General features: G+C 40.9%; 1 protein-coding gene across 2 annotated transcripts in view; it reads right to left on the minus strand.

Moving 5' to 3' along the window:
- Positions 1 to 6,804: 6,804 nt before the first annotated feature.
- Positions 6,805 to 25,269, minus strand: part of LOC124001907 (arfaptin-1-like) — a 37,295-nt gene continuing 18,830 nt past the window's right edge. For both annotated transcript variants that reach the window (XM_046309060.1, XM_046309059.1), the window contains exons 3-8: positions 24,338 to 24,437; positions 15,416 to 15,528; positions 14,383 to 14,604; positions 10,535 to 10,692; positions 10,025 to 10,199; positions 6,805 to 6,968 (exon numbers count right to left, since the gene is read on the minus strand). In XM_046309060.1, the coding sequence (XP_046165016.1) occupies positions 6,813 to 6,968; positions 10,025 to 10,199; positions 10,535 to 10,692; positions 14,383 to 14,604; positions 15,416 to 15,528; positions 24,338 to 24,437 (924 nt within the window). In that variant the 3' untranslated portion in view covers positions 6,805 to 6,812. The remainder of the gene's footprint in view (positions 6,969 to 10,024; positions 10,200 to 10,534; positions 10,693 to 14,382; positions 14,605 to 15,415; positions 15,529 to 24,337; positions 24,438 to 25,269) is intronic.

The raw sequence follows: 25,269 nt of genomic DNA on the forward strand, positions 1-25,269 counted from the left end.
GTTTTCTGCAATAAGCGTGGGTAAACGGAACCTTTTACAACAATCTGAGCTGTAACACTTTCATAGACATGATTTAAGAAAACAGAATTGTAGAACATAAAGTAGATCCCAACTTCCCACTCTTTTTTATTATCCTGCCACTGCTCCCAAACAAATCAATCAAGCCTCCTCTAAGGCCCTTTCTGCTATAAGATGTAGTTTTCCCCCTGCTGGTCCCGGTATCCACGGCAACGGGGGTGATACCAAACCCACCCCCTTGACCAGACCTGGGGAGGGGAGCACCTTTTTTCTTTCTTGGGCATTGTTCCCTTCACTTGAATGGATTGCCACTAATTCATCTCAGCATGAGAAATGGCATACAAAGGCCAAGGAAGAGCAAGGGTCTTGGGATTAGACCAACGCAGGCAGAGCGCAAAGCCTTACAAGTAGCCTCGTAGGTTGAGGGGTCACAGAGCTACTAGTTGACTTGCGAACATCCACAATAACATTAGAATTGCTTTTGAAGAAGTTGTCATTTTCACTCTTGTTTTAAGACGAATGGGTAAACTTCAACATTCAACATTGTTGCCAAATGCAAACATACTGTACGTATGTATGTATACAGCAATTCATGTGTTTTCAGGGAGATTGGGCAGGTGTTTTAGTAAGAAAAAAAATAGAGTTGTTTTTGTATGGTAATACTATTTTCACACAAAACAATACCGTAAATCTTAGATGGGCTCATGTAGTTTAGTAGACTTTGCACAGTTTACAATAAATTCAAAGCAAGCCAACAAAATCCACTGATGGCATTTGGCAAACTTACATTATCAATGGGTGGCAAGGCGGAGTCAATCAGAACATTGAATAATCACTGTTAATTGTATTCAATTAAGGACATGTGAATGAATTATGTCATATTAATTATTTTAACAGGTAGATATTTGGAAAAAATGTAACCACTTGTATTATTTTCTGACAACAAATACATTAATATATAATATGGTATGCTCACACATGACATGAAATGTGCATTGTTAGCTATGATACTAACCTACAATATCTATATCCTGTGACATGTCCTATCCATAGAATTAGGAATCAGTGTTGGATGGAATGGCCTATGCTGTACCATTCACATAGTAGGCTACAACATGTTGTAAAATAACCCTAAGAACGAAGGAACGAATTTAGGCTGTCATGTACATGAAGGCTAAAACAACCTTATGTACAGACATCTATACAAAGAGCGAATAAACTTTGCATAAGAATAACTGTTTAGAAGCATTGACTTGCATGAATGATGTCATTTCACACATCTTCACAGTTGCAGTGAGTTACCTAATTAATTGCAGACTAAATAAGCAAATAATACACTGATGAATCACTTACCCGAGAGAGATAGAAGGGTAAAATGCATACTAGGCCATCTGCACGGTTAACGTTTCAGGTAGTTAGGCGTACTTTTCAGAGACAGAAAAGATGTGTATTGTTATTATTTGGTTGTTAGAGCAGCGACGGATTCCTCTGTTCGCTACGTCGCGTCGAGGGAAGAGAATCTATTGAAGGGCGGCAGAGGCGACAGCAGTAGCAGCCGCCGGACAGCATGCACAATCTCAAACGTCATTGGCTCAGGTGAACACGGTGTGTTCTCCCGTATCTTGCTCGGTGAGGCGCGCGACACACACGGCCGGTGAGAAATGTTATTACAATTTGGTGCAACGCGTCTTGTTGCGGTTATTGATGTTTTATTACGATGTAATAAGCATATGTTGAACGTCAACATTTTGACACCGTATTTGTTAGCGATGCACTTTCGTTTTCCAAACGACGTATATGTAGTTTGTAAACAGGAATCTCCAATTGTATTAGTCAGCTTTTCTTGAAGAAAATCACCACATGTAGGGCAAACGTATTATAGGCTAGCTACTAATGTCTTTGAAGGTGACTATTTTGGTGGAGGCCACGAAGATGAAGGGAGTGCCTGCCTGGAGATGGAGAGGGAGAGAGTGGACCTGATGAGAAAGAGGATGGTGAGTAAAATAGTAGAGACAGATGCTTGGGAGCATTTAAGGTCAGGAGTAGAACATTGCTATAACTATTAGTCTTTCAATTCTGACCCTAAACCCTTGGAATGGGGAATATTTAAGATGAATAAAGTTGTTATTCAGTTTAGAGGGATTAACACAATGCTTAGCATGTTTATATGTTTTCTATTTCTATAGTACACATGATTTCCAGTGTTCTGGTTGTGCAAGGTATGGGTTGATGGACTTGATGCTGTATGTTATGAATTAAACTCATGCTGCATCTGTTGATAGTGATTGACGCCAGACTGGTGTTTGAAGGACCAAGGACACTGATTTTTGTTGTATTCTGTGAAACACTGTGTGATTCTGTAGCAGCTGACAAAGTTGTTTTGACTTCCAAGCCTCCCAGTCTGTTGTTTATAGGACATTTGGTGCTATGTAATTCGGATATAAAGGCCTTCTCTGCTAAGGCCAAATTATACATTTTCTCTGCTCCTGTGCTGGGGGTGTCACCCTGTTGCAACCTATAATTAAACCGAGATGATTTTGATTGATTTGACTGCTCTCCTTTTTGTTCACCTGGAAATTTCCATTAGACCCCTCACCTTTGACCCGAAGATGAACCTTATCTCCCCAACTGTATGTCCATTTTTTTCCTTCCCAATGACTATGGGCTGTCACTGGACCTCTGTTTGGTCCCTAAGGGTAAGCCACCTTGAAGGCTGGACCCCCAATTTTAAGTTCACAGGAAAAAGGTAGGCTACACCATACATCCAATTATTTATATATACAGTGGGGCAAAAAAGTATTTAGTCATCTACAAACAAGCAAGATTTCTGGCACTCAGACCTTTAAGAGGCTCCTCTGTCCTCCACTCATGACCTGTATTAATGCCACCTGTTTGAACGTGTTCAGTATAAGACACCTGTCCACAACCTCAAGCAGTCACACTCCAAACTCCACTATGGCCAAGACCAAAGAGCTGTCAAAGGACCCCAGAAACAAAATTGTAGACCTGCACCAGGCTGGGAAGCCTGAATGTGCAATAGGGAAGCAGCTTGGTTTGAAGAAATCAACTTTGGGAGCAATTATTAGGAAATGGAAGACATACAAGACCATTGATAATCTCCCTCGATCTGGGGCTCCACGCAAGATCTCACCCCGTGGGGTCAAAATGATCACAAGAACGGTGAGCAAAAATCCCAGAACCACACGGGACATAGTGAATGACCTGCAGAGAGCTGGGACCAAAGTAACAAAGCCTACCATCAGCAAGGGCATTGAAGATGAAACGTGGCTGGGTCTTTCAGCATGACAATGATCCCAAACACACCACCCAGGCAACGAAGGAGTGGCTTCGTAAGAAGCATTTCAAGGTCCTGGAGTGGCCTAGCCAGTCTCCAGATCTCAACCCCATAGAAAATCTTCGGAGGGAGTTAAAAGTCTGTGTTGCCCAGCAACAGCCCCAACACATCACTGCTCTAGAGGAGATCTGCATGGAGGAATGGGCCAAAATACCAGCAACAGTGTGTGAAAACCTTGTGAAGACTTAGAGAAAACGTTTGACCTCGGTCATTGCCAACAAAGTATTGAGATAAACTTTTGTTATTGACCAAATACTTATTTTCCACCATAATTTGCAAATAAATTCATTAAAAATCCTACAATGTGATTTTCTGGATTTTTTTCTTTCTCAATTTGTCTGTCATAGTTTAAGTGTATCTATGATGAAAATTACAGGCCTCATCTTTTCAAGTGGGAGAACTTGCACAATTGGTGGCTGACAAAATACTTTTTTGCCCCACTGTATATGTTTGCGTCACACCTCGAGGCACACTTATGACTTCATGCTGGCGTTTTACATGCCAAACAGTTATACAGAATGGATCATTCTATATTACAGTAACATATCTAGGCAAACAAAGAACATATGCCATACAAAGAGTCTATCCTTATGAATAATAGAGCCAGTGAGTGAGCACTTACACTGTTAATGTCTGATGACCACAAAAGGACTGTTAACTGATAGGCTTTGACTTTCTGAAATTGTACAATCAAAAAAAGGACAAACAATAGAATCTGAGGATTGAAAAAGTTAAAAACTGACCAGGAGTGAGCAAAGTTGAATTGCTGACAAATTGCAGAGCAACAGCAATTTATTAAGCACAAATCAGTTCCACCAGCACTTGCTTTTACTTTTGTAATGGCTCTGAGAAGACAGTCGTTAAACTTCACATCCATTCTGTTTTTTAACGAATCAGTTAGATCCTGTGACGCTTAAGCCTTTTGGGTGTTGCAGGTAGGCGATTCTAAAATAAAACGCTTTCCACTTGGAAAAGCCTCAATTCAAAAGATGTTGCACTGGAATTGTTTAAAAAAAAAAAATATTCCACTCAGTTTTAAGATGTTTTAGTTATATACAATATGCTTCCATAATGAATGATCTCCTTTATCAATAGAAAACAAGCTACACCAATGTGCAATTTTAAGTTTTCTTAAAAAGGTGACACCAGAAAATATCTTTATTTATATACTGTAGCTAAGCCTTCTCAATACCAGTCACTGGTGGAAGCACCACATGAAGCTAAATCATCCAAATCTGTACACACATCATACAAAGGCACAGAATGCAAAGACATTGTGAAAATATAAAATGCCTGCGCTCGATTATTGCAAACATACAAAAATACCAAAAGGAGCCATTTATGAAAACATTTTATTATTTTCCCCCAAAAGACATTGCACAACATTCAGAAACCTGTTTTTGAACTCAACATCTGTAAATCAGCATGAGAACAATGCCCCATGGCTTCATTCATATACCCTATAATATATATCTAAGATAAGAGGAAATTACAAATATATATATTTATCTATGCTTACATCATGTCATTGAACAACAGATTGATGTACAATACACACACACTGTTGTACAGCAGGAATGGTACTGTAGGTACAAGTAGAAGACAGGAACCCCAGTGGGCAAAAGTGGTTGCAATACCGTCATTATGATGTCTTTTGTGAACATTATGGTCAGGTTCTAAAGGGAAGGTGTTCAGATATAATTTGACCAGATAACCAAAATATGGCGTCATGAAAAAGAAGTCTTCACCTGGTTGTCATCTGGCTATCTAACATTTCAACAACCAGAATATATCATTATGAAATCCCATGCCATATTTTGCCCGCAGGGACGAGACAGCTGGCTAGAATACCTGTGGTCCTTTCGAAGGAAATAACTATAGTATTCAGAAAATAACTATTCAAAAGGTTAGAAGCTCAAGAAACGATGCTGGTCTTTCCTATGTACAATAAGTTTTTCAAGTCCACTTTCATTTAGGTTTCATCTCATATACACAGTTCTTACACAAGTGTTTTTTTTGTCTCATAGTACATAAATGTGCGATATTATATACTTGAGAGGATAACGTTTTAAAAAGTGACTGCAATTTGGAAGTCAAGGGAATCACCCTATTTCACTGTCACATTGTGCTGTTTGCGCCATTAACTAGCATAGAGATTGTCGTTGTACAATGCCAAGACTGAACTTTTGTTGCTCTGATTCCAAAATGCAAACATTTACGTTCTCATTTAGCATATAGGTTAGTTTTAATGCTGATAAGTCTCTCTTTAATTAGCAGCTAAATCGCTAGCGGTTTACTCATATTTACCCCCCTTAAATGCGTCAAAAAGGATTAGACTCACACGGCGAGGTAATAGTGAAATGGAACAATTGAGTGGTTTATGTTGGTTTGGAGTGTATGTAATATAGGTATGTTTGGTCCATTCTTTATCCATCTACTGCTATATGGTCCTGAAGCTGGCAGTGTGAGGGGTCTGTGTTTAGCTGAAACACCAGACAGAGCGAGAGAGTTGTACAGACATAAAACAAGGCACATCAAGTTCACGTGGTAAGGCTGGTCCTTCAATTTCTCTGGAATTACAAAATGTTCAATTCAATAATTAATATTGTCCATCATATACCCATGATTAAAGTCAAACACAAATGGTTAACACTACTTGAACATCATGACACTTCTTATAAAATGCCCAGCGGCGCTATTCATTACAGTACAATGACAAACAGTGAAAACCAACCATCTAATCTACGCTATCGAATTCCAAGGCTGCGGTAATCCATTTCCTACAGTCATACACTGGGTATAACAGGTGTCACACAAGCTTATGATACATCATGTAAATTTAACGATGCCTATCATTAGTGTTACTTCATCAATGGGTGGGCAAACTTTTACAACAAGTGGAGATAAATTATCCAACTGAATGCAGAGCCAAATAGAGGATGGACATTTTGTCCCCAAAATGTCTCTGCGGTATCGAGCTACAACATTAATAAGCTGGAGTAAAAAGGCCATACACTTTTCAAAATGTATTTAACATCTCCGTGCTTCTCACTAGATTTGTCAAATCAACCCCAAAAAGTGAATTTCCCATGATTCGAAAAGAACTGCAACAGTTCCAAGTAAAAAAGGGAACGAGAGAAAGAGTGCCACTTCACGATTAGAACAACGGTCAATGGATTTCCTTGTTCAGGAAGAACAAGAGAAAATAGTAGAAAACAGAACTTACAGTTTATCAACCAAGAGATTGACAAATATTTTTGTTTTTTTATTAATTCTTTGTCTTTGTTGCTTTGCCTAAAACCCTTTTACAATCCTGAAGAAAAGTGGGAGGAACAGAGGCAGACAAGGAGCGGAGAGCGTTTCCTGTTGCTTCACAGTAATTCTGGAGCCTCTCCAGATCAAACCACAGTGGTTTATTTGGGAGGGGTGGGTCAGTTGATTAGTGCTCCTCCAGCCAAGATGGCGTATCCCCGCCGGGCATTTTCAACTTGATGTGGAACTGCTTGAGCGTCTGATCCAGCTGCTGCTGGTTTCCTGCATAGTATGCCGCGATGGCATTGTGGAAGAGGATCAGCTGGTTGTGCAACACTTTCACCTGGGAAAGGGGGCGGAGAAAGAACAGAGAGGACATGAGCACTCACACCAGAGTAAACAAACACATACTCAAATTTAATGACTGTTAAAGAACTGTGTAATGTACAAGTTTGTTTTGATACAGCAAATATCCCAGCAGACTTTAAGACTTTTTAGAGATTTGGCCAACCTGGTCTCAGAGCATTTTGTATTATTCTGTACGTAGATCAGAGACACTCCATTTAATATGACATGTCACGAACGGTATGTATTAATTTGTGGCTGTCCATTACCCATTTCGTATGATATGTTACGAATTACAATTTTCATTTTTACCTTAAGTAACCACACCAAACGTAATATCTTACAATTTGAGTGTCCCGGATTTGGTTTTACTATGTTAGATCTAGTCAATGAGACCAGGCCGACTTGGCAGTAATGATGAATATTTTCCTGAAGATGTATCTAGTTTTAATAGTGGGAATAATTCATATTTATTCAGAGAATCCCAAAAAATAATGCAAAAATTGAAGATGCACATTTAAAACCAAGATATGGTCACTGTGCCAGGGTTCACCCTAAATAAGAAGGGCTCTGCACCACGTTGTCGGCTTGGCTACGCCACTATGTAAAGATTTCAGAGCAAATGAAACTGATATTTAGTAATGATAGTTACTTTATCTTTGATCGCCAATGACATTGTGAATCAGGCCGTTAATAAATTCAGAGCATTACCATGTTCCTCAATTAATTCAGCACATTTCAGCAGTAGGCTCTCGACACAGTTCGCACTCAGGACGCACCCTGAGTATAGTGTTATCGAATTATACAAACTTTGTAACAGTCAAACAAAAGTAAAATGACCAAACTTGCTAAGCTTGCTAGATAACCTTCAACAAATGACAGAATATCAATATCTAATTTAGCAAAAGCAAGTTGATTCAACAGATCATCTCCCCGTTATTCATGAGCTGAAGAGTGGACATTGTTTAAATATTAAAGTATTTTAACAAGGACCAACCCTGTTAAAAAAATATCCATATCTACTCTCATATTTTTTGTTGATCACACATTCTCAACCGAAGCTTTCATATAGTAAGCAAGCACGAGACAGTGCAGAGAAGCGGGGGAAATGTAATAGCGGTATTTTGACACACACAGGCAAGAGACGTGCTTTAACAATACAATCTATGAATTACAGAATAAATAATATAATAATAATATATGCCATTTAGCAGACGCTTTTATCCAAAGCGACTTACAGTCATGTGTGCATACATTCTACGTATGGGTGGTCCCGGGAATTGAACCCACTACCCTGGCGTTACAAGCGCCATGCTCTACCAACTGAGCTATATAGTTAGGAATTTTCATGCGAGACAGGTGTCAGGATTTAGGTTTCAGTGGGAATGAATAGATAAATAGCCTAGGCTCTAGGGGAAAATATAATTTCCCCTCATGCCTCTGAATTGTTAGCAGACTTAATGTCTGTAATGTCATGTAGTAAATTGGGCATATTCCTATAACATTTGTGACCGTCTGAAGAGTCACAATGACAGCTCAAAGCAGCACTCATTTTATAGGCTATACTGTGCTGTTTATTAACTGCATTCGGGTTGCATGTGCGGTCCGGCAGTGTCAATTAGGCATGTGCTTTGAATTTATGATGACTGTGTGAAAAAAATACGCCAGGCTAAAGAAAGCTTCCATGCGACAACCTGCTTGGATAATTTTATTTTCGGCTAATCTGCCGATGCGCATGTAGTTCATTTTAACCTCTTTCAGCTAGGGGGCACTATTTTTAGGTTTGGAAAAATAACATTCCCAAAGTAAACAGCCTATTTCTCAGGCCCAGATGCTAGAATATGCATATAATTGACATATTAGGATAGAAAACACTAAAGTTTCCAAAACTGTCAAAATATTGTCTGTGAGCATAACAGAACTGATATTGCAGGCGAAAATCTGAGGAAAATCAAACCAGGAAGTGGCTTCTATTTTGAAAGCTCTATGTTCCATAGCCTGCCCTTGCTCCATTTAAAGGGATATCAACCAGATTCCTTTTCCTATTGCTTCCTCAAGGTATCAACAGTCTTCAGATATAGTTTCAGGCTTTTATTTTGAAAAATGAGCGAGAAAGATAACATCACGTCAGTGGATAAGCTGGGTGTTCGCATGAGTTTTGCTTGCGCAACAGAGTGGGGCAGCCTTTGTCTCTCCCTCTCCTACTGAAAAAGAGTCGCGGTTGATATATTATCGATTATACTGTACATTTTAAAAACAACCTGAGGATTGATTATAAAAAACATTTGACATGTTTCTGTGGACCTTACGTATACTATTTGGAATTTGTCTGCGTTGTCGTGACTGCTCGAGCCTGTGGATTTCTGAACATAACGCACCAAACAAATGGAGATATTTTGGATATAAAAATAATCTTTATGGAACAAATGGAACATTTATTATGTAACTGGGAGTCTCGTGAGTGAAAACATCCGAAGATCATCAAAGTTAAGCGATTCATTTTATTGCTTTTCTGATTTTCGTGACCAAGCTACTTTGATGCTAGGTGTTCATAATGTTGTCTAGTGAGCGATAAACTTACACAAACGCTTGGATTGCTTTCGCTGTAAAGCATATTTTCAAAATCTGACACGACAGGTCGATTAACAAAAAGATAAGCCGTGTTTTGCTATATTGCACTTGTGATTTCATGAATATAAATATTTTTAGTTAAAAAAATGTAAATGTGGCGCTCTGCAATTCTGCAGTTGTTGATGAAAATGATCCCGCTACCGGGATGGGTTGCGTCAAGAAGTTAAGGAATTACATTAGTGCCACATTAGGGAAAAATATTGTAATTTCCAAGGTTATTATTTTGGGAAACGTGAAGAGTGTTCCCGAGACAGTCCCGGGATCCTGGTTACCCATGTTAATCCCTTGACAGCAAAGGTTCCAAGACAATTAAATCCTAGTAAGGATGCAAAATTTAGTCAAATGTATTCTGTACTAGCCCTTGAAAAGACCAAGAATACTCATGTCTCCTGAAATGGCAGCAAAAACTAGCTTCTGAAGTACCTTGTTCTCTTCCAGGAATTTGAGCTTGACGGAGACGTCGTTGCGCATCTTCTCATACTTCTCGCGGTGGATCTGGAACTGTTGCTGGGAGTATTCTATCTTGGGCAACGTGGTGGCATCCCGCGGGCCCAGGTTCAATTCCTCCAGGTCTGTGCGGTACGCGTCGAACTCAACTCTACAGGGGGTGTCAAAAACCAGAATAAAGTCAACTACATACTCTTTCTTTTCACTTGCCAATGGTCAACATTTTTCCAGACAAGGAGGAGTTGGTTATACAACACAAACAGATCTGGGACCAAGCTAGGGGTAGTAACACGACCAACAGTCAAACAAAATCCTACAAAACATTGATGAACCCCCCCAAAACACTAACTTGGACATGGCAATTTCCTAAACTGAGTCAATTTCAGAAAATGACTAGGAATAACGTATGCTGTCAACATGTTCAAAAAGAGGATGCACATCAATCAGCGAGTAACAGTAAACCAATTTAAACTGATATCATATTACCTGGCAATTTCATACTGTTTGATGTTAATCATAGTGTCCTCAATTGTTTTGTCCACCAGTGTGTTCACACTGGCAATGAAGAAGTTGATTGCTCCCAATAGGGTCTCCCCATTTTTGGACAAAAGTTTTTGAGTGTCAGCATTGTAGCCAAACTCCTCCTGAAAGACAAGATTACATCACACAGTTTTTAGACAATTCAATAAGATAACTACCATAGAACAATTGTATTATCTGAGCAAGCATAGTATTGTTGAATATGATCAAAATACTAATTCCCTAAAATATGATGCATTTCCTAAAGAGATTAATGGATATTGGTTGACCTCTCAATCAAATAAAATTGTATTTGTCACGTGCGCCGAATTACAAGAGGTGTAGACCATACCGTGAAATGCTTACTTACAAGCCATTAACCAACAATGCAGTTAAGAAAACAAATGTTAAAAAGTAACATAAAATTAACATAATAAAAAGAGCAGCTGTAAAATACACTGCTCAAAAATAAAAATAACACATACTAGATCTGAATGAATTAAATATTCTTATTAAATACTTTTTTCTTTACATAGTTGAATGTGCCGACAACAAAATCACAAAAAAAATCAACGGAAATCAAATTTATCAACCCATGGAGGTTTGGATTTCGAGTCACACTCAAAATTAAAGTGGAAAACCACACTACAGGCTGATCCAACATTGATGTAATGTCCTTAAAACAAGTCAAAATGAGGCTCAGTAGTGTGTGTGGCCTCCACGTGCCTGTATGACCTCCCTACAACGCCTGGGCATGCTCCTGATGTGGCGGATGGTCTCCTGAGGGATCTCCTCCCAGACCTGGACTAAAGCATCCACCAACTCCTGGACAGTCTGTGGTGCAACGTGGCGTTGGTGGATGGAGCGAGACATGATGTCCCAGATGTGCTCAATTGGATTCAGGTCTGGGGAACGGGCGGGCCAGTGCATAGCATCAATGCCTTCCTCTTGCAGGAACTGCTGACACACTCCAGCCACATGAGGTCTAGCATCGTCTTGCATTAGGAGGAACCCAGGGCCAACCGCACCAGCATATGGTCTCACAAGGGGTCTGATGATCTCATCTCGGTACCTAATGGCAGTCAGGCTACGTCTGGCGAGCACATGGAGGGCTGTGCAGCCCCCCAAAGAACTGCCACTCCACACCATGACTGACCCACCGCCAAACTGGTCATGCTGGAGGATGTTTCAGGCAGCAGAACGTTCTCCATGACGTCTCCAGACTGCAGTGCTCAGTGTGAACCTGCTTTCATCTGAAGAGCACAGGGCGCCAGTGGCGAATTTGCCAATCTTGGTGTTCTCTGGCAAATGCCAAACGTCCTGCACGGTGTTGGGCTGTAAGCACAACCCCCACCTGTGGACGTCAGGCCGTCATACCACCCTCATGGAGTGGTATGACGTTGGTTTCTGACCATTTGATAAGACACATGCACATTTGTGGCCTGCTGGAGGTCATTTTGTAGGGCTCTGGCAGTGCTCCTCCTGCTCCTCCTTGCACAAAGGCGGAGGTAGCGGTCCTGCTGCTGGGTTGTTGCCCTCCTACGGAATCTCCACGTCTCCTAGTGTACTGGCCTGTCTCCTGGTAGCGCCTCCATGCTCTGGACACTACGCTGACAGACACAGCAAACCTTCTTGCCACAGCTCGCATTGATGTGCCATCCTGGATGAGCTGCACTACCTGAGCCACTTGTGTGGGTTGTAGACTCCTGTCTAATGCTACCACTAACGTGATAGCACCACTAGCATTCAAAAGTGACCCAAACATCAGCCAGGAAGCATAGGAACTGAGAAGTGGTCTGTGGTCACCACCTGCAAAACACTCCTTTAGTGGGGGTGTCTAGAATTTCCACCTGTTGTCTATTCCATTTGCACAACAGCATGTGAAATTTATTGTCAATCAGTGTTGCTTCCTAAGTGGAAAGTTTGATTTCACAGAAGTGTGATTGACTTGGAGTTACATTGTGTTGTTTAAGTGTTCCCTTTATTTTTTTGAGCAGTGTAATAACGAGCCTATATTTTGTCTGTCATAGTTGATGATGAACATTAAAGGCCTCTCATCTTTTTAAGTGGGAGAACTTGCACATTGGTGACTTTTTTTGCCCCACTAACTGAAAACCGTAAAATAACTAAATGTTTGGGAGGAACAGAACCAGAACAAAAGTGATCTAACAGAAACACTATTTTAAAAGCTTGGAAACGGGTTAATAACCTTATTTTACATTCCGGGCATTTATCTCCAGTCCCAAGTGTGAGTGCTTTGCAAACTTATTATAGTGTCTGCCTGCCTGCCTGCCAGCTGAAATTCTTTGCCAGTGTGTGTAGACTACCTCCCCTCCCTCCGAAGCATGTAGTCTACTGTAGTTACTGACGTTAAAGGCGTGATTCAAAAATTAGGGAGGGGGATTTTCAAATTAGGGAACAATGGATTCACTTTTTCAATTCTGGTTAAGGATACTACCGATATCACATTTTACATTGGATTTATTAACTACAAAATTATTTTTTATTTTAATTCTGGTGCCACTACCACACACACTAGCTAGCTCTGGTCTAGCGCTTGAAAACTCTAGCCACATTATGGAACTGAGAGTCATGATCAAAAAATAGCTCTGGTCCAACGTTAGTTAAGCCAACTCTGAAGTTCAAAGACATTCAAACTTTCTTCAAAGACGCCGCTCCTTCGTAGATATCATTCTGTGGGTCTAATTCAGATCATGCATGTCATAACAACATGCCCATTGCTTCATGCCCAGCGCTCTCCTCGCCCTTGACTACACTTGTCTTTCCAATGCATTTACATATCTTGCAAGCTGCTCTATCCACATAAAAATACAATGATTTCAGAGGTTTAAAAAGGAACAGAAAGAACCTATATAAACCATTACTTTTTGGTGGTTCGAACTGGTTCATAATTTCATTTTGCTGGTTGGAACAGTGGAACAAAAGAAAATACGGTTCTGTTCAGAACCAATTTTGGTTCCAACCCCTTGTCAGGATGGATAGATACTCTGTTTATGTGAAGAGTGTGAAAGTGTGTATTGGTGAGTGTAGCGTCAATATGCATGTAGGCGTGTTTTGTGTGTATTGAGCGTATGCAGTGTGTGTGTGTATGTGTGTGTCAGTGTAGTATGTGTGAGTGTGCATAGAGCCAGTTCAAGAGAGTCAGTGCAGGGGGGGAAAAGGGACATTTGTTTAGTATTTCATACTATTTCAGTGTACATCAATAACGCATTTACTACAAACAATAAATGATGCATCATGTATGAAACAGCTAAGTCACATAATAGTTCTGGCTTTGCATGAAGCGGTCTGTCTTAAATCCATTTTATATAGAGACAAATGAAAACAATTTATCAAAGGCTTTTAGTGCGTTTGAGAATTCAACACAAGTGAACCCACTCAGAATCATCCGCACTGAGGCAACCTGAAGCAGCTCAAGTAAAAAAGAAAAGGGAGAAAATAACTGACTGATCTGACAGGTGAAAGGAAAATAGTGGAAACCTATCCAGTTCTTTCACCTTGCTATCAGGGGTTAATGAAAAAAAAAAGCGAGGAAAGGAAGTCATTTCAGAGTATTGACAAAGAACCAGCGACAGAAATGGCCATCCTTACAAGGTATGCCCCAAACCACAGATCTAGGAAGAGGTTACTTTACCCCCAATCCTAACCTTACATTAACATTACGGGCATAAAGAATTTGAAAAAATCCTGTATCAGTGGTTAGTGTCAACTACTTCAACCTACTCTAGCTTCAGGTTCCTCAGTAAGGTCAAAGTAAAAAAAAAAATAATAAAAAAAAAGTGTGTCTGACTCACATGGAGCTCCGGCGACTTGAGGCCGAGGTCAGCGAAGGCATCACCCAGCTGCCGCTGAGTCTGCATCATCTGGGTGAGCTGGTTGGCCAGAGTCTGGGTCAGCTTGACCACGTGCTCGTACTTGCGCTTGTTGTCACGCAGCACTTCAATCTGCCCCTCCAGCTCCGGGTCCACCGTTCGTGAGCCGCGGCCCAGCTTCTCCGACAAGATCTGCCTGGTGCACTGCGGAGAGAGAAGTGTTAGCATTCCTAATGTAACTGACCAAAGGAATGGAACGATTTAGCATTAGCATTCTAAAATAACAGACCTTGTGTTTCAAACAAGTTAGCGTTAGCATATATTATCCCAGTGTAACTGACCTGGGGTTTCGAACGACTTAGTGTTAGCATCGTTAGCATCCGAGAGTAGCTGATCTTGGTTTCAAATGAGTTAGCACTAACATTGTTAGCATTGAGAACCCAACATCAGATACAGTCAGAATCCTAATGTAACCAACCCCAGGTATCAAACCCAGGTCATCGACTTGTCTCAAGACCATGTTAGCCCTCCAAGCTAAAGCCTGTGTGTTGGCTCTGGGAGCAGACATATTTTATTTAACGGTTATCTAAAGCTGTGATCACATTCAAGGCAATATCTTTAAATGGATATTAAAAATATGTATGTAGTGTTGTGTATTATCACTGAGAAACAGTTTTGCTGCATCCCTTTTCTTTCATTCTTTTGTAAGTGTACAATAAAGCAGGGGAGCCATCAGTAAACATTCACAGCACAATGGGGAATAATGGACAGATGAGATCATATGTAGCTCACCAATCCAACTATGGCTATGAAAAGCTGTGTGTGTGTGTGTTTAGATGCCAGCTGCAGATGCCAGCCAGTTTGAAAAATTAAAGGAAAGGGGGTAGTTTACGTGTCCAAGTCGGAAATGGATTGTGGGAGGGAGGGACTAAGGAGATAGAGGTGTGAAAAAGCAAGGTTGAGAATATGTGAGTGAGAGAAGGAGGGGGCAGTAGGTGCTGGTGGCAAGTATTACTTTGTACGTGTTGATGCTCCACTTCCTCACTAGGTCCAGTTTCTCCATGGCCGGGTTCTTCAAGTCATCTGCCAGGACCACCGGCCCGCTATGTGGCTGCCCTTGCATAGTGCCTGAAGAGAAAGGCGACTGTCATGAATGTTGAGAGAGGCTGTATCTGTTAGCTTGGAGCTCTGGTAAGATATCATAAAGTGTTAAGAGAATATAAAATATGGATGTGAAACTATGGTGAATCAATCATAGGATTGATTTGCAATTTCAAGTAGTGTCAGACTGGAACATGGAGACACTGAGTCAAAGTTAGATGCCGACTATGATACTTTGACAATTATCCTCTTCAGCTAAAATACCACAGGTATATACACGTTTTCCTGCAGGGGAAATACAAGCAACTGCAAGGAGTTTAATTTAGAGTAGAAGGGACAACCTGCAAGGAACTACGGGAGCCCAGTGATGCAAGGAGGATACAGGAGTTAAGCAGGGATGCTGATTAAAACTTGGGTGAATCTGTGGAAGGCTTGGTTGGTCCTAGCAAGTGTGTGTTTGTGAAATATTGAAACAAGACGAGGACCCTTACAGCCAGCTATGAGAGAAATGCAGACAACCGTCAGAATTAGTTGCCAGTAGCCTAACCTCAGCTGTTACGAACCAGAGACCAACGTCAAGTTCTCAGGTAGTCACATCCTTCACAGCTAGAAGCCAAAGGTGAAATTGAACAAATAGGGAGAGAGAGGGGAAGGACGCGAAGACAGAAGTTGAAAGACATGGGCGATGGATTTTGAAGGAATGACAGAACCTTGATAAAAAGAGCCAGGGAGAAAATCCCAACCAGAAAGAAGAGAGGGAGCAGAAAGCAGGTCCGTATTTCTCATCTCTGTTGCTGTAGGTACCTTTCTGTATCTCAATCTGACTATCACTGATGGGCCGCGCCAGGCGGCTAGCCAAGGCCGAGCTGGGAGCTACAGGTGCCACGGGAGACGTGGGCTGGCTTGCCGACAATGGAAACAGCAGGCAACAGTGGCGATTGATTAGTAAGTCAATTCATCAACACCCCCTATCTAGAGCTGTCAAATGGAACCTCCCATGGGTCCTCCTTGGATGTTCCTTTAAAATGGTACTATAAATGTGGCAGCACACCACTAAGACCAAATAAGGGGTGTAATCTGGAGATGACAGGCACATAACAGTACCACTGGACTAAAATGGGATCCAATGGGTTCAGTGGCGCAACTAGGTTCATATTGTACCAAGTAAAGACTCCTAGAGCAATTGGACTACCTGACATCACATTGGACAATGTACTATACCTGCACCTTGATATTTGGTTTGATGTTACTTCTCAGTGAAAACTCCATGGGATAAGCCTATGCTCAACTTTTAATGAAAAGTATTGGGATGTTGCTGTAAAGTGACAGTGTTCCATCATCATGGCCTTACTGTCTTCATAGACTTGCCTTTGGATGTGTTTATGGGTTAGCCAGTTGAGATGTGACAGATCAGGTTGGGGCCTGTATTCATAGTGTCTCAGAGTAGGAGTGCTGATCTAAGATAAGTTTAGCCTTTTAGATCATAAGGAATGAAATATCATACAGACAGATCCTAGATCAGCACGCTTAGATCAGACACTTTGTGAATACTGGCCCAGGTCAGGAACATTCTCAGCGTGTTGATGTGTCCTCATGAACACCACATACCCACAAAACACACAGACAGGCAGGTATACAACAAACAGCAGAGTTCAAAGTTGGTTTGACCCAACGCCGCCTTGCTGCTGATGACTGGGTGTTAAACACATGCTAAGTATGTGGCTACTATCAACCAACACTACTGTATGCTACCATATCTGCTAGCCATGTCGGAAAGGACTACCCCTTTCAAAGTGTACCCACTTCATTATGATTATTAACGCCCATGTTGGTATATATATATATATATATTCCCCTAAACCAAACATCCGTCCTCTAATTGGAGTAAACTAATGGACAAGAATACCTAGGCTTCTACTTCCTGCTTATAGATACTACATACATTTTACAGACAGTATATTTTACATTAGTCATCTTGTTTTTTTGTACCACCCATCAGGTCCCCTCAAAACCTCCCACCACCCAGTTTTGATTTCTATTACCCATATGTTTTTCAACTCTGCTGTTTCATAAAAGTCATGAACCTTTCTATGCTCATAGTTTCTACAGATTGTAAATGAAAATGTTTTTTTAACCTCTCTTGGGTAGGGGGCAGTATTTTGACGTCCGGATGAAAAGCATGCCCAAAGTAAACTGCCTGTTACTCAGGCACAGAAGCTAGGATATGCATATATGTAGATTTGGATAGAAAACACTAATGTTTCTAAAACTGTTCAAATTATGTCTGAGTATAACAGAACTGAAATGGCAGGCAAAACCCCGAAGACAAACCACCCCCCCCCAATTAAAAAAAATAAAAAATAAAAAAAATTCAGCCTACCTCCATTTTCAATGGATATCACTTTAATTAAGTCCTCCCAGATTGCAGTTCCTAGGGCTTCCACTAGTTGTCAGTCTTTAGAAAGAGTTAAGCTGGTTTTTGGAAAAATGAGCCATAAATTGTAGTTTTTCTAGGTGGCTCCTATTTTGGCTGTAGTGTTTCCAAGCGCGTGGAAGAGAGCGTATTCTTTGGTATTTTTCTCCAGTAAAGACTAACGATTCTCCGTCTTAAATTTTAGCATTTATTTACGTATTAGGGTACCTAAGGTTTGATTATAAATGTTGTTTGACTTGTTTGGAAAAGTTTATTAGTAACATTTGGGATTAATTTTGTATGCATTTTGATGGAGGGAAACTGGTTGGATTATTGACTGAAGCGCGCCAGCTAAACTGAGTTTTTATGGATATAAGGAAGGACATTATCAAACAAAAGGACCATTTGTGATGGCACTCCAAAAGGTCCCAGTTACAACAGAAGATCAAAGGTAAGGCATTTTTTATATCCCTATTTCTGACTTTCGTGTCGCAAAATGCGTTGCCTGGTTGAAATATGTTTTTCATGTGTTTGTATGCGGGGCACTGTCCTCAGATAGTCGCATGGTTTGCTTTCGCCGTAAAGCCTGTTTGAAATCTGACACAGTGGCTGGATTAACAGCCACGGTATTTTGGTGTATTACACTTGTGATTTTATGAAAGTTCAATATTTATAATACTGTAGTTTGAATTTCGCGCTCTGCAATTTCTCACGGATGTTGGCCAGGTAGGACGCTACCGTCCCACCTGCCCATAAGAAGTTAAGAGTATTAATATAACGATCAATAATATAATATGACTTTTCAAATCCTCAAGTAGTGGTATTTGCAGAGTTAGCGCCAGGTAAATGTTAAAATTTTTCAGCTCTTCCTGAACCTGCGACCAAAAACAAGGTACATATGGGCAGTACAACAACAAGTGATCATCTAATGATTCTGACACTTCATAGCAAAATTTGCAGAGCTGGGATGGTTGTATCCCCAATAAATAAATAAATAAATATGATATTGGTTGCAAGAATTATATAATAATTTAAACTGAAAAATGTCCTTATTAGTGTAACATTAAATGACAACTAGATGAAAGAAAGAAAAATATCACTGATATAAAGACATTACGTGGACCTTGACAACTTCTGAGAAGGGCAGTCGAGTTGAACATTGTTGCATAGATACTGTATCATTGAAGTGAAACTTTTGATTCTGTTAATTACAGTCACAAGAGTCAATCGATGCAAACATCAAGTCTCTGTGTTGTGACTTCACCTCCTTCAGTAGGCGTGTATGGGCATGCCAAGGTAAGTACTTCCCAGTCTCCACCACAGCCTCAAATCTATACAGCTTGTGTTAATAGCTTTCCAATGTCTTTATTAATTCAGAGTGATAAAAGATATCTACATGAGAGGAGAGGGGACGGCGGCCACTCAAGAGTCTCCAATCCTTTTCCAAGGAGGTGAGAGTTAATTTATTTTTGTGTGTAACGAGGATGCTGTAATGAAAGGGGTGCCAGGAGGAAAAACGGAGTTCAGAGGCGATTCATGAAAACTCAATTGGACTCCTCCTTTATAAATTCAAATGTCATCCTTATCTATCCATATCGCTGGTGCGGGACAGAGGGGCAGCCTGTTAGGACGACACAAACAAAGTACCTTGCATTTTGCAACCTGAACTGAAACACCGGGGTTGAATGAGGGCGAGCTTGGCGGGTCGAAACCCATTCCAGGGCTTTTCTTTATTTTTACCATTTTCTACATTGTAGAATAATAGGGAAGACATTGCAAACTATTACGGACTACAAAGGGAAACCCAGCCGCAAGCTGCCCAGTGACGTGAGTCTACAAGACGGGGTAAATGCATTTTCTACTCGCTTTGAGGCAAGCAACACTGAAGCATGCATGAGATCACCAACTGTTCTGGACGACTGTGTGATCATGCTCTCCGTAGCTAATGTGAACAAGAATTTAAAACAGGTCAACATTCGCAAGTCCAGACGGATTACCAGGACGTGCAGTCCGAGCATATGCGGACCAACTGGCAAGTGTCTTCACTGACATTTTCAACCTGTTCCTGACCCAGTCTGTAATACCTACATGTTTCAAGCAGACCACCATAGTCCCTGTGCCCGAGAAAGCGAAGGTAACCTGCCTAAATGACTACCACCCTGTAGCACTCACGCCGGTAGCCATTAAGTCCTTTGAAAGGCTGGTCGTGGCTCCCATCAACACCATCATCGCGGAAACCCTAGATCCTCTCCAATTCGCATATCGGCCCAACAGATCCACAGATGACACAATCTCAATCGCACTCCACACTGCCCTTTCCCACCAGGACCAACAAAATAACACCTATGTGAGAATGCTGTTCATTGACTACAGATTAGAGTTCAACACCATAGTGCCCACAAAGCTCAACACTAAGCTAAGGACCCTGGAACTAAACACCTCCCTCTGCAACTGGATCCTTGACTTCCTGACAGGCCACCCCCAGGAGTTAAGGGTAGACAACAACACCTCTGCCACGCTGATCCTCAACACAGGGGCCCCTAGGGTAAGTGCTTCGTCCCCTCCTGTACTCCCCGTTTAACCACAACTGGGTGGCCAAGCACAACTACAACACCATTATTAAGTTTGCTGACGATGGGCATCCCAAGTGGCGCACTACAGATCCGGGTTTGATCCTGGGCTGTCGCAGCCGGCTGCGACTGGGAGACCCATGAGGCGATGCACAATTGGCCCAGCATCGTCAGGGTTACGGGAGGGTTTGGCCGGATGTCCTTGTCCCATCTCGCTCGAGTGACTCCTGTGGCGGGCAGGGGCATGCACACAGTCACGGTCGCCAGTTGTATGGTGTTTCCTCCGACAAATTGGTCCAGCTGGCTTCCGGATTAAGCGAGCAGTGTATCAAGAAGCAGTACAGCTTGGAAGGGTCGTGTTTTGGAGGATGTATTGCTCTTGACTTTTGCCTCTGAGTCCGTATGGTAGTTGCAGCAATGGGACAAGAATGCAACTACCAATTGGATATCACAAAAATTTGGGAGAAAGGGGTAAAAGTACCAAAAATAAATAAACTTAATTGATTGAACAGTATAACCCATTTTATTGGCACCGGCGGACAATATCAGCCATGTCACCACTGAGTGTGCATATTCACTTTTTATCACCACTTGAAAGTTAGTTTTTGGACAATAATTTCCTCCTCCCGGTTAGATGGATGTCATATAGAGTACGACAGTAGGAGTCATAACACCCATAAAACAAGGAAATGGTTCCAATCGTTTTTTACACCATTTTTTAACGTTTAAAATAAGGGCTGTGTTTCGTGTAGGCTTACCCTGGTGTGACATTTTGATAAATCTCTCTAGGACAAGGTGACTTATCAATTTATTCGCCTGTTTTACCCAACTAAAAAATAAATGCAAAATAGCCGCTAATGTGGCTATCATAAAGAACTACAAATGCCATGATCTGAACGAGATTATATTGATAAAGTCACCTTGTCTGAGAGGGATTTACATAGTTAATCAAAACGTTACGCCAAGGTAAGCCTACACGAAACACAGCCCTTATTGTAAGTGTTTCTAAAATACCCTATGGGAAAAATTAAATGACGATTTAATGGAATATCTACATATAAAATGACAAGTTGTGTTAGCTAATCCATGTTGATAATGTTAAAAGGCTTATTGATCATTAATAAACCCTTTTGCAATTATGTTAGCACAGAAACTGTTGTCCTGATTAAAGAAGCAATAAAAAAAAATCTGGGGCATCAGCATTTGTGGGTTTGATTACAGGCTCAAAATGGCCAGAAACAAAGACCTTTCTTCTGAAACTTGTCAATCTATTCTGAGAAATGAAGTCTATTCCATGAGAGAAATTGCCAAGAAACTGGAGATATCGTACAACGCTGTGTACTACTCCATTCACAGAACAGCGCAAACTGTCTCTAACCAGAATAGAAAGAGGAATGGGAGGCCCCGGTGCACAACTGAGCAAGAGGACAAGTACATTTGTGGCTAGTTTGAGAAACAGACACCTCAAGTCCTCAACTGGCAGCTTCATTAAATAGTAGCTGCAAAACACCAGTCTCAACGTCAACAGTGAAGAGGCGACTCCGGGATGCTGGCCTTCTAGGCAGAGTTCCTCTGTCCAGTGTGTGTACTTTTGCCCATCTTTTCTTTTTATTGGCCAGTGTGAGATATAGCTTTTTCCTTGCAACTCTGCCTAGAAGGCCAGCATCCCGGAGTCGCCTCTACACTGTTGACGTTGAGACTGGTGTTTTGCAGCTACTATTTAATTAGCCTTTTAAAATGATAAACTTGGATTAGCTAACACAACGTACCATCGGAAGTGATGGTTGCTGATAACGGGCCTCTGTATGACTATGTAGATATTCCATAATTTTTTTTTTTTAAATCAGCCGTTACCAGCTAATACACACACACACACACACACACACACACACACACACACACACACACACACACACACACACACACACACACACACACACACACACACACACACACACACTAGAAGTCGGAAGTTTACATACACCTTAGCCAAATACATTTAAACTCAGTTTTTCACAATTCATGACATTTAATCCTAGTCAAAACTTCCCTGTCTTAGGTCAGTTAGGATCACCACTTTATTTTAAGAATGTGAAATGTCAGAATAATAGTAAAGAGAATGATTTCAGCTTTTATTTCTTTCATCACATTCCTAAATGGGTCAGAAGTTTAGATACATTCAATTAGTATTTGGTAGCATTGCCTTTACATTGTTTAACTTGGGTCAAACGTTTCATGTAGCCTTCCACAAGCTTTCCACAATAAGTTTAATAAGTAACCACCTTCCGGAGACACCTGAAACCCCACCTCTTTAAGGAATACTTAGGATAGGATAAAGTAATCCTTCTCACCCCCCCTCAAAATATTTAGATGCACTATTGTAAAGTGGCTGTTCCACTGGATGTCATAAGGTGAATGCACCAATTTGTAAGTCGCTCTGGATAAGAGCGTCTGCTAAATGACTTAAATGTAAATGTAAGTTGGGTGAATTTTGGCCCATTCCTCCTGACAGAGCTGGTGTAACGGAGTCAAGTTTGGAGGCCTACTTGCTCGCACACGCTTTTTTCAGTTCTGCCAACAAATGTTCTATAGGATTGAGGTCAGGGCTTTGTGATGGCCACTTCAATACCTTGACTGTGTTGTCCTTAAGCCATTTTGCCACAACTTTGGAAGTATGCTTGGGGTCATTGTCCATTTGGAAGATCCGTTTGCGACCAAGCTTTAACATCCTGACTGATGTCTTGAGATGTTGCTTCAATATATCCACATAATTTTCTATCCTCATGATGCCATCTATTTTGTGAAGTGCACCACTCCCTCCTGCAGCAAAGCACCCCCAAAACATGATGCTGCCACCCCCATGCTTCCCGGTTGGGATGGTGTTCTTCAGCTTGCAAGCCTCCCCTTTTCCTCCAAACATAACGATGGTCATTATGGCCAAACAGTTATATATATATTTTTTTTTCATCAGACCATTGGACATTTCTCCAAAAAGTATGATATTTGTCCTCATGTGCAGTTGCAAACAGTAGCCTGGATTTTTATGGTGGTTTTGGAGCAGTGGCTTCTTCCTTGCTGACCGGCCTTTCAGGTTGTGTCGATATAGGACTCGTTTTACTGTGGATATAGATACTTTTGTACCCGTTTCCTCCAGCATCTTCACAGGGTCCTTTGCTGTTGTTCTGGGATTGATTTGTACTGGGATTGATTTGCACTTTTCGCACCAAAGTACGTTCATTTCTAAGAAACAGAATGAGTCTCCTTCCTGAGCGGTATGACGGCTGCGTGGTCCCATGGTGTTTATACTTGCGTACTATTGTTTGTACAGTCGAGCGTGGTACCTTCAGGCATTTGGAAACTGCTCCCAAGGGTGAACCAGACTTGGAGGTCTACCATTTTCTTCCCCTGAGGTCTTGGGTGATTTATTTTGATCTTCCCATGTCATGCAAAGAGGCACTGGGTTTGAAGGTAGGCCTTGAAATACATCCCCGGGTATACCTCCAATTGACTCAAATTATGTCAATTAGCCTATTAGAAGCTTTTAAAGCCATGACATTTTTCTGGAATTTTCCAAGCTGTTTAAAGGCACAGTCAATTTAGTGTATGTAAATTTCCCACCTCAACTGTATACATTTATGGGATTGGAAATGATGCAGACAATTACTGATGGAAGCCACAATCTGCAATATTAAAGCTTATCTACCTTCCCCCCAAAAATAACAAACATTTAAAGAAAGTATACTAGGTACTCAAGGTACTCGAGAAAAGGAACAACCCTGCACTCATTGAATACAGTCTTTGCATAAAATTTGCTGCTGCTGCACGCCATTTCTTGGTAGTCTGGTTACAGTACCTTTGTATGGTCCTGATTCAATGATGCCCTCCATCATCGAGGCAAAGTTGCCGGAGCTGATATGGCTTTCTGACAGGTTCAGGTCACCGTAAGAAGGGTCCTAAAGTCAAGGAGGAAAAATGCATCGGTCAGAGGATAGGTGTTCACATTGAATAATACCCCAGTGGTGTAAAGTACTTAAGTAAAACTATTTTGAAGTACTAAAGTCGTTTTTTTTGCGGTATATATAATTATATAAAACTTTTACTTCACTACAGTCCTAAAGAAATTCTGTACTTTTTACTCCATATATTTTTCCCTGACACCCAAAAGTATTAGTTACATTTTGCAGGACAGAAAATGTATCCAGAGGACATCCCTGGTCATCCCTAGTCACTCAACACAAGTTATTTGTTTGTAAATTATGGCTAAATGTTAGTGTGACCCTGTCTATTACAAAATAAAATAATACATTTAAAATTGTGCCGTCTGGTTTGCTTAATATGTGGAATTTTAGATTATTCATACTTTTACTATTGATACTTAAGTATATTTAAAAACACACTTTTACTCAAGTAGTATTTTACTGGGGCATTTTATATTTAAAAAAGGTATCTTTACTTTCACTCAAGTATGAAAATCAAAAACTTTTTCCACCACAGGAATACACTCATGAGTTTGACGCATTCTCACGGTTTACAGAAACTGAACAAATGCAGAATTGAAATGATCAAAAATGTGCCCATAGACAGACAACATCAAAAGTGTCAAGACTGTCACAAAATGTAACTACAATCATCACTAAAGATGAAAAATACTCCTTACAACTGAAGGACTTCAAGAAATAAGTGTCCTGCACAGGTTATGAGCATAGATTTTCCCTTTAAGTACATTCTGCTTGCTTCCTCTCAATCACCACAAATCACACCAGTCAACACAAAACTATTGGCTGA

Source organism: Oncorhynchus gorbuscha, linkage group LG17, assembly GCF_021184085.1.
Source record: "Oncorhynchus gorbuscha isolate QuinsamMale2020 ecotype Even-year linkage group LG17, OgorEven_v1.0, whole genome shotgun sequence".
Classification (NCBI taxonomy): Eukaryota; Metazoa; Chordata; class Actinopteri; order Salmoniformes; family Salmonidae; genus Oncorhynchus; species Oncorhynchus gorbuscha.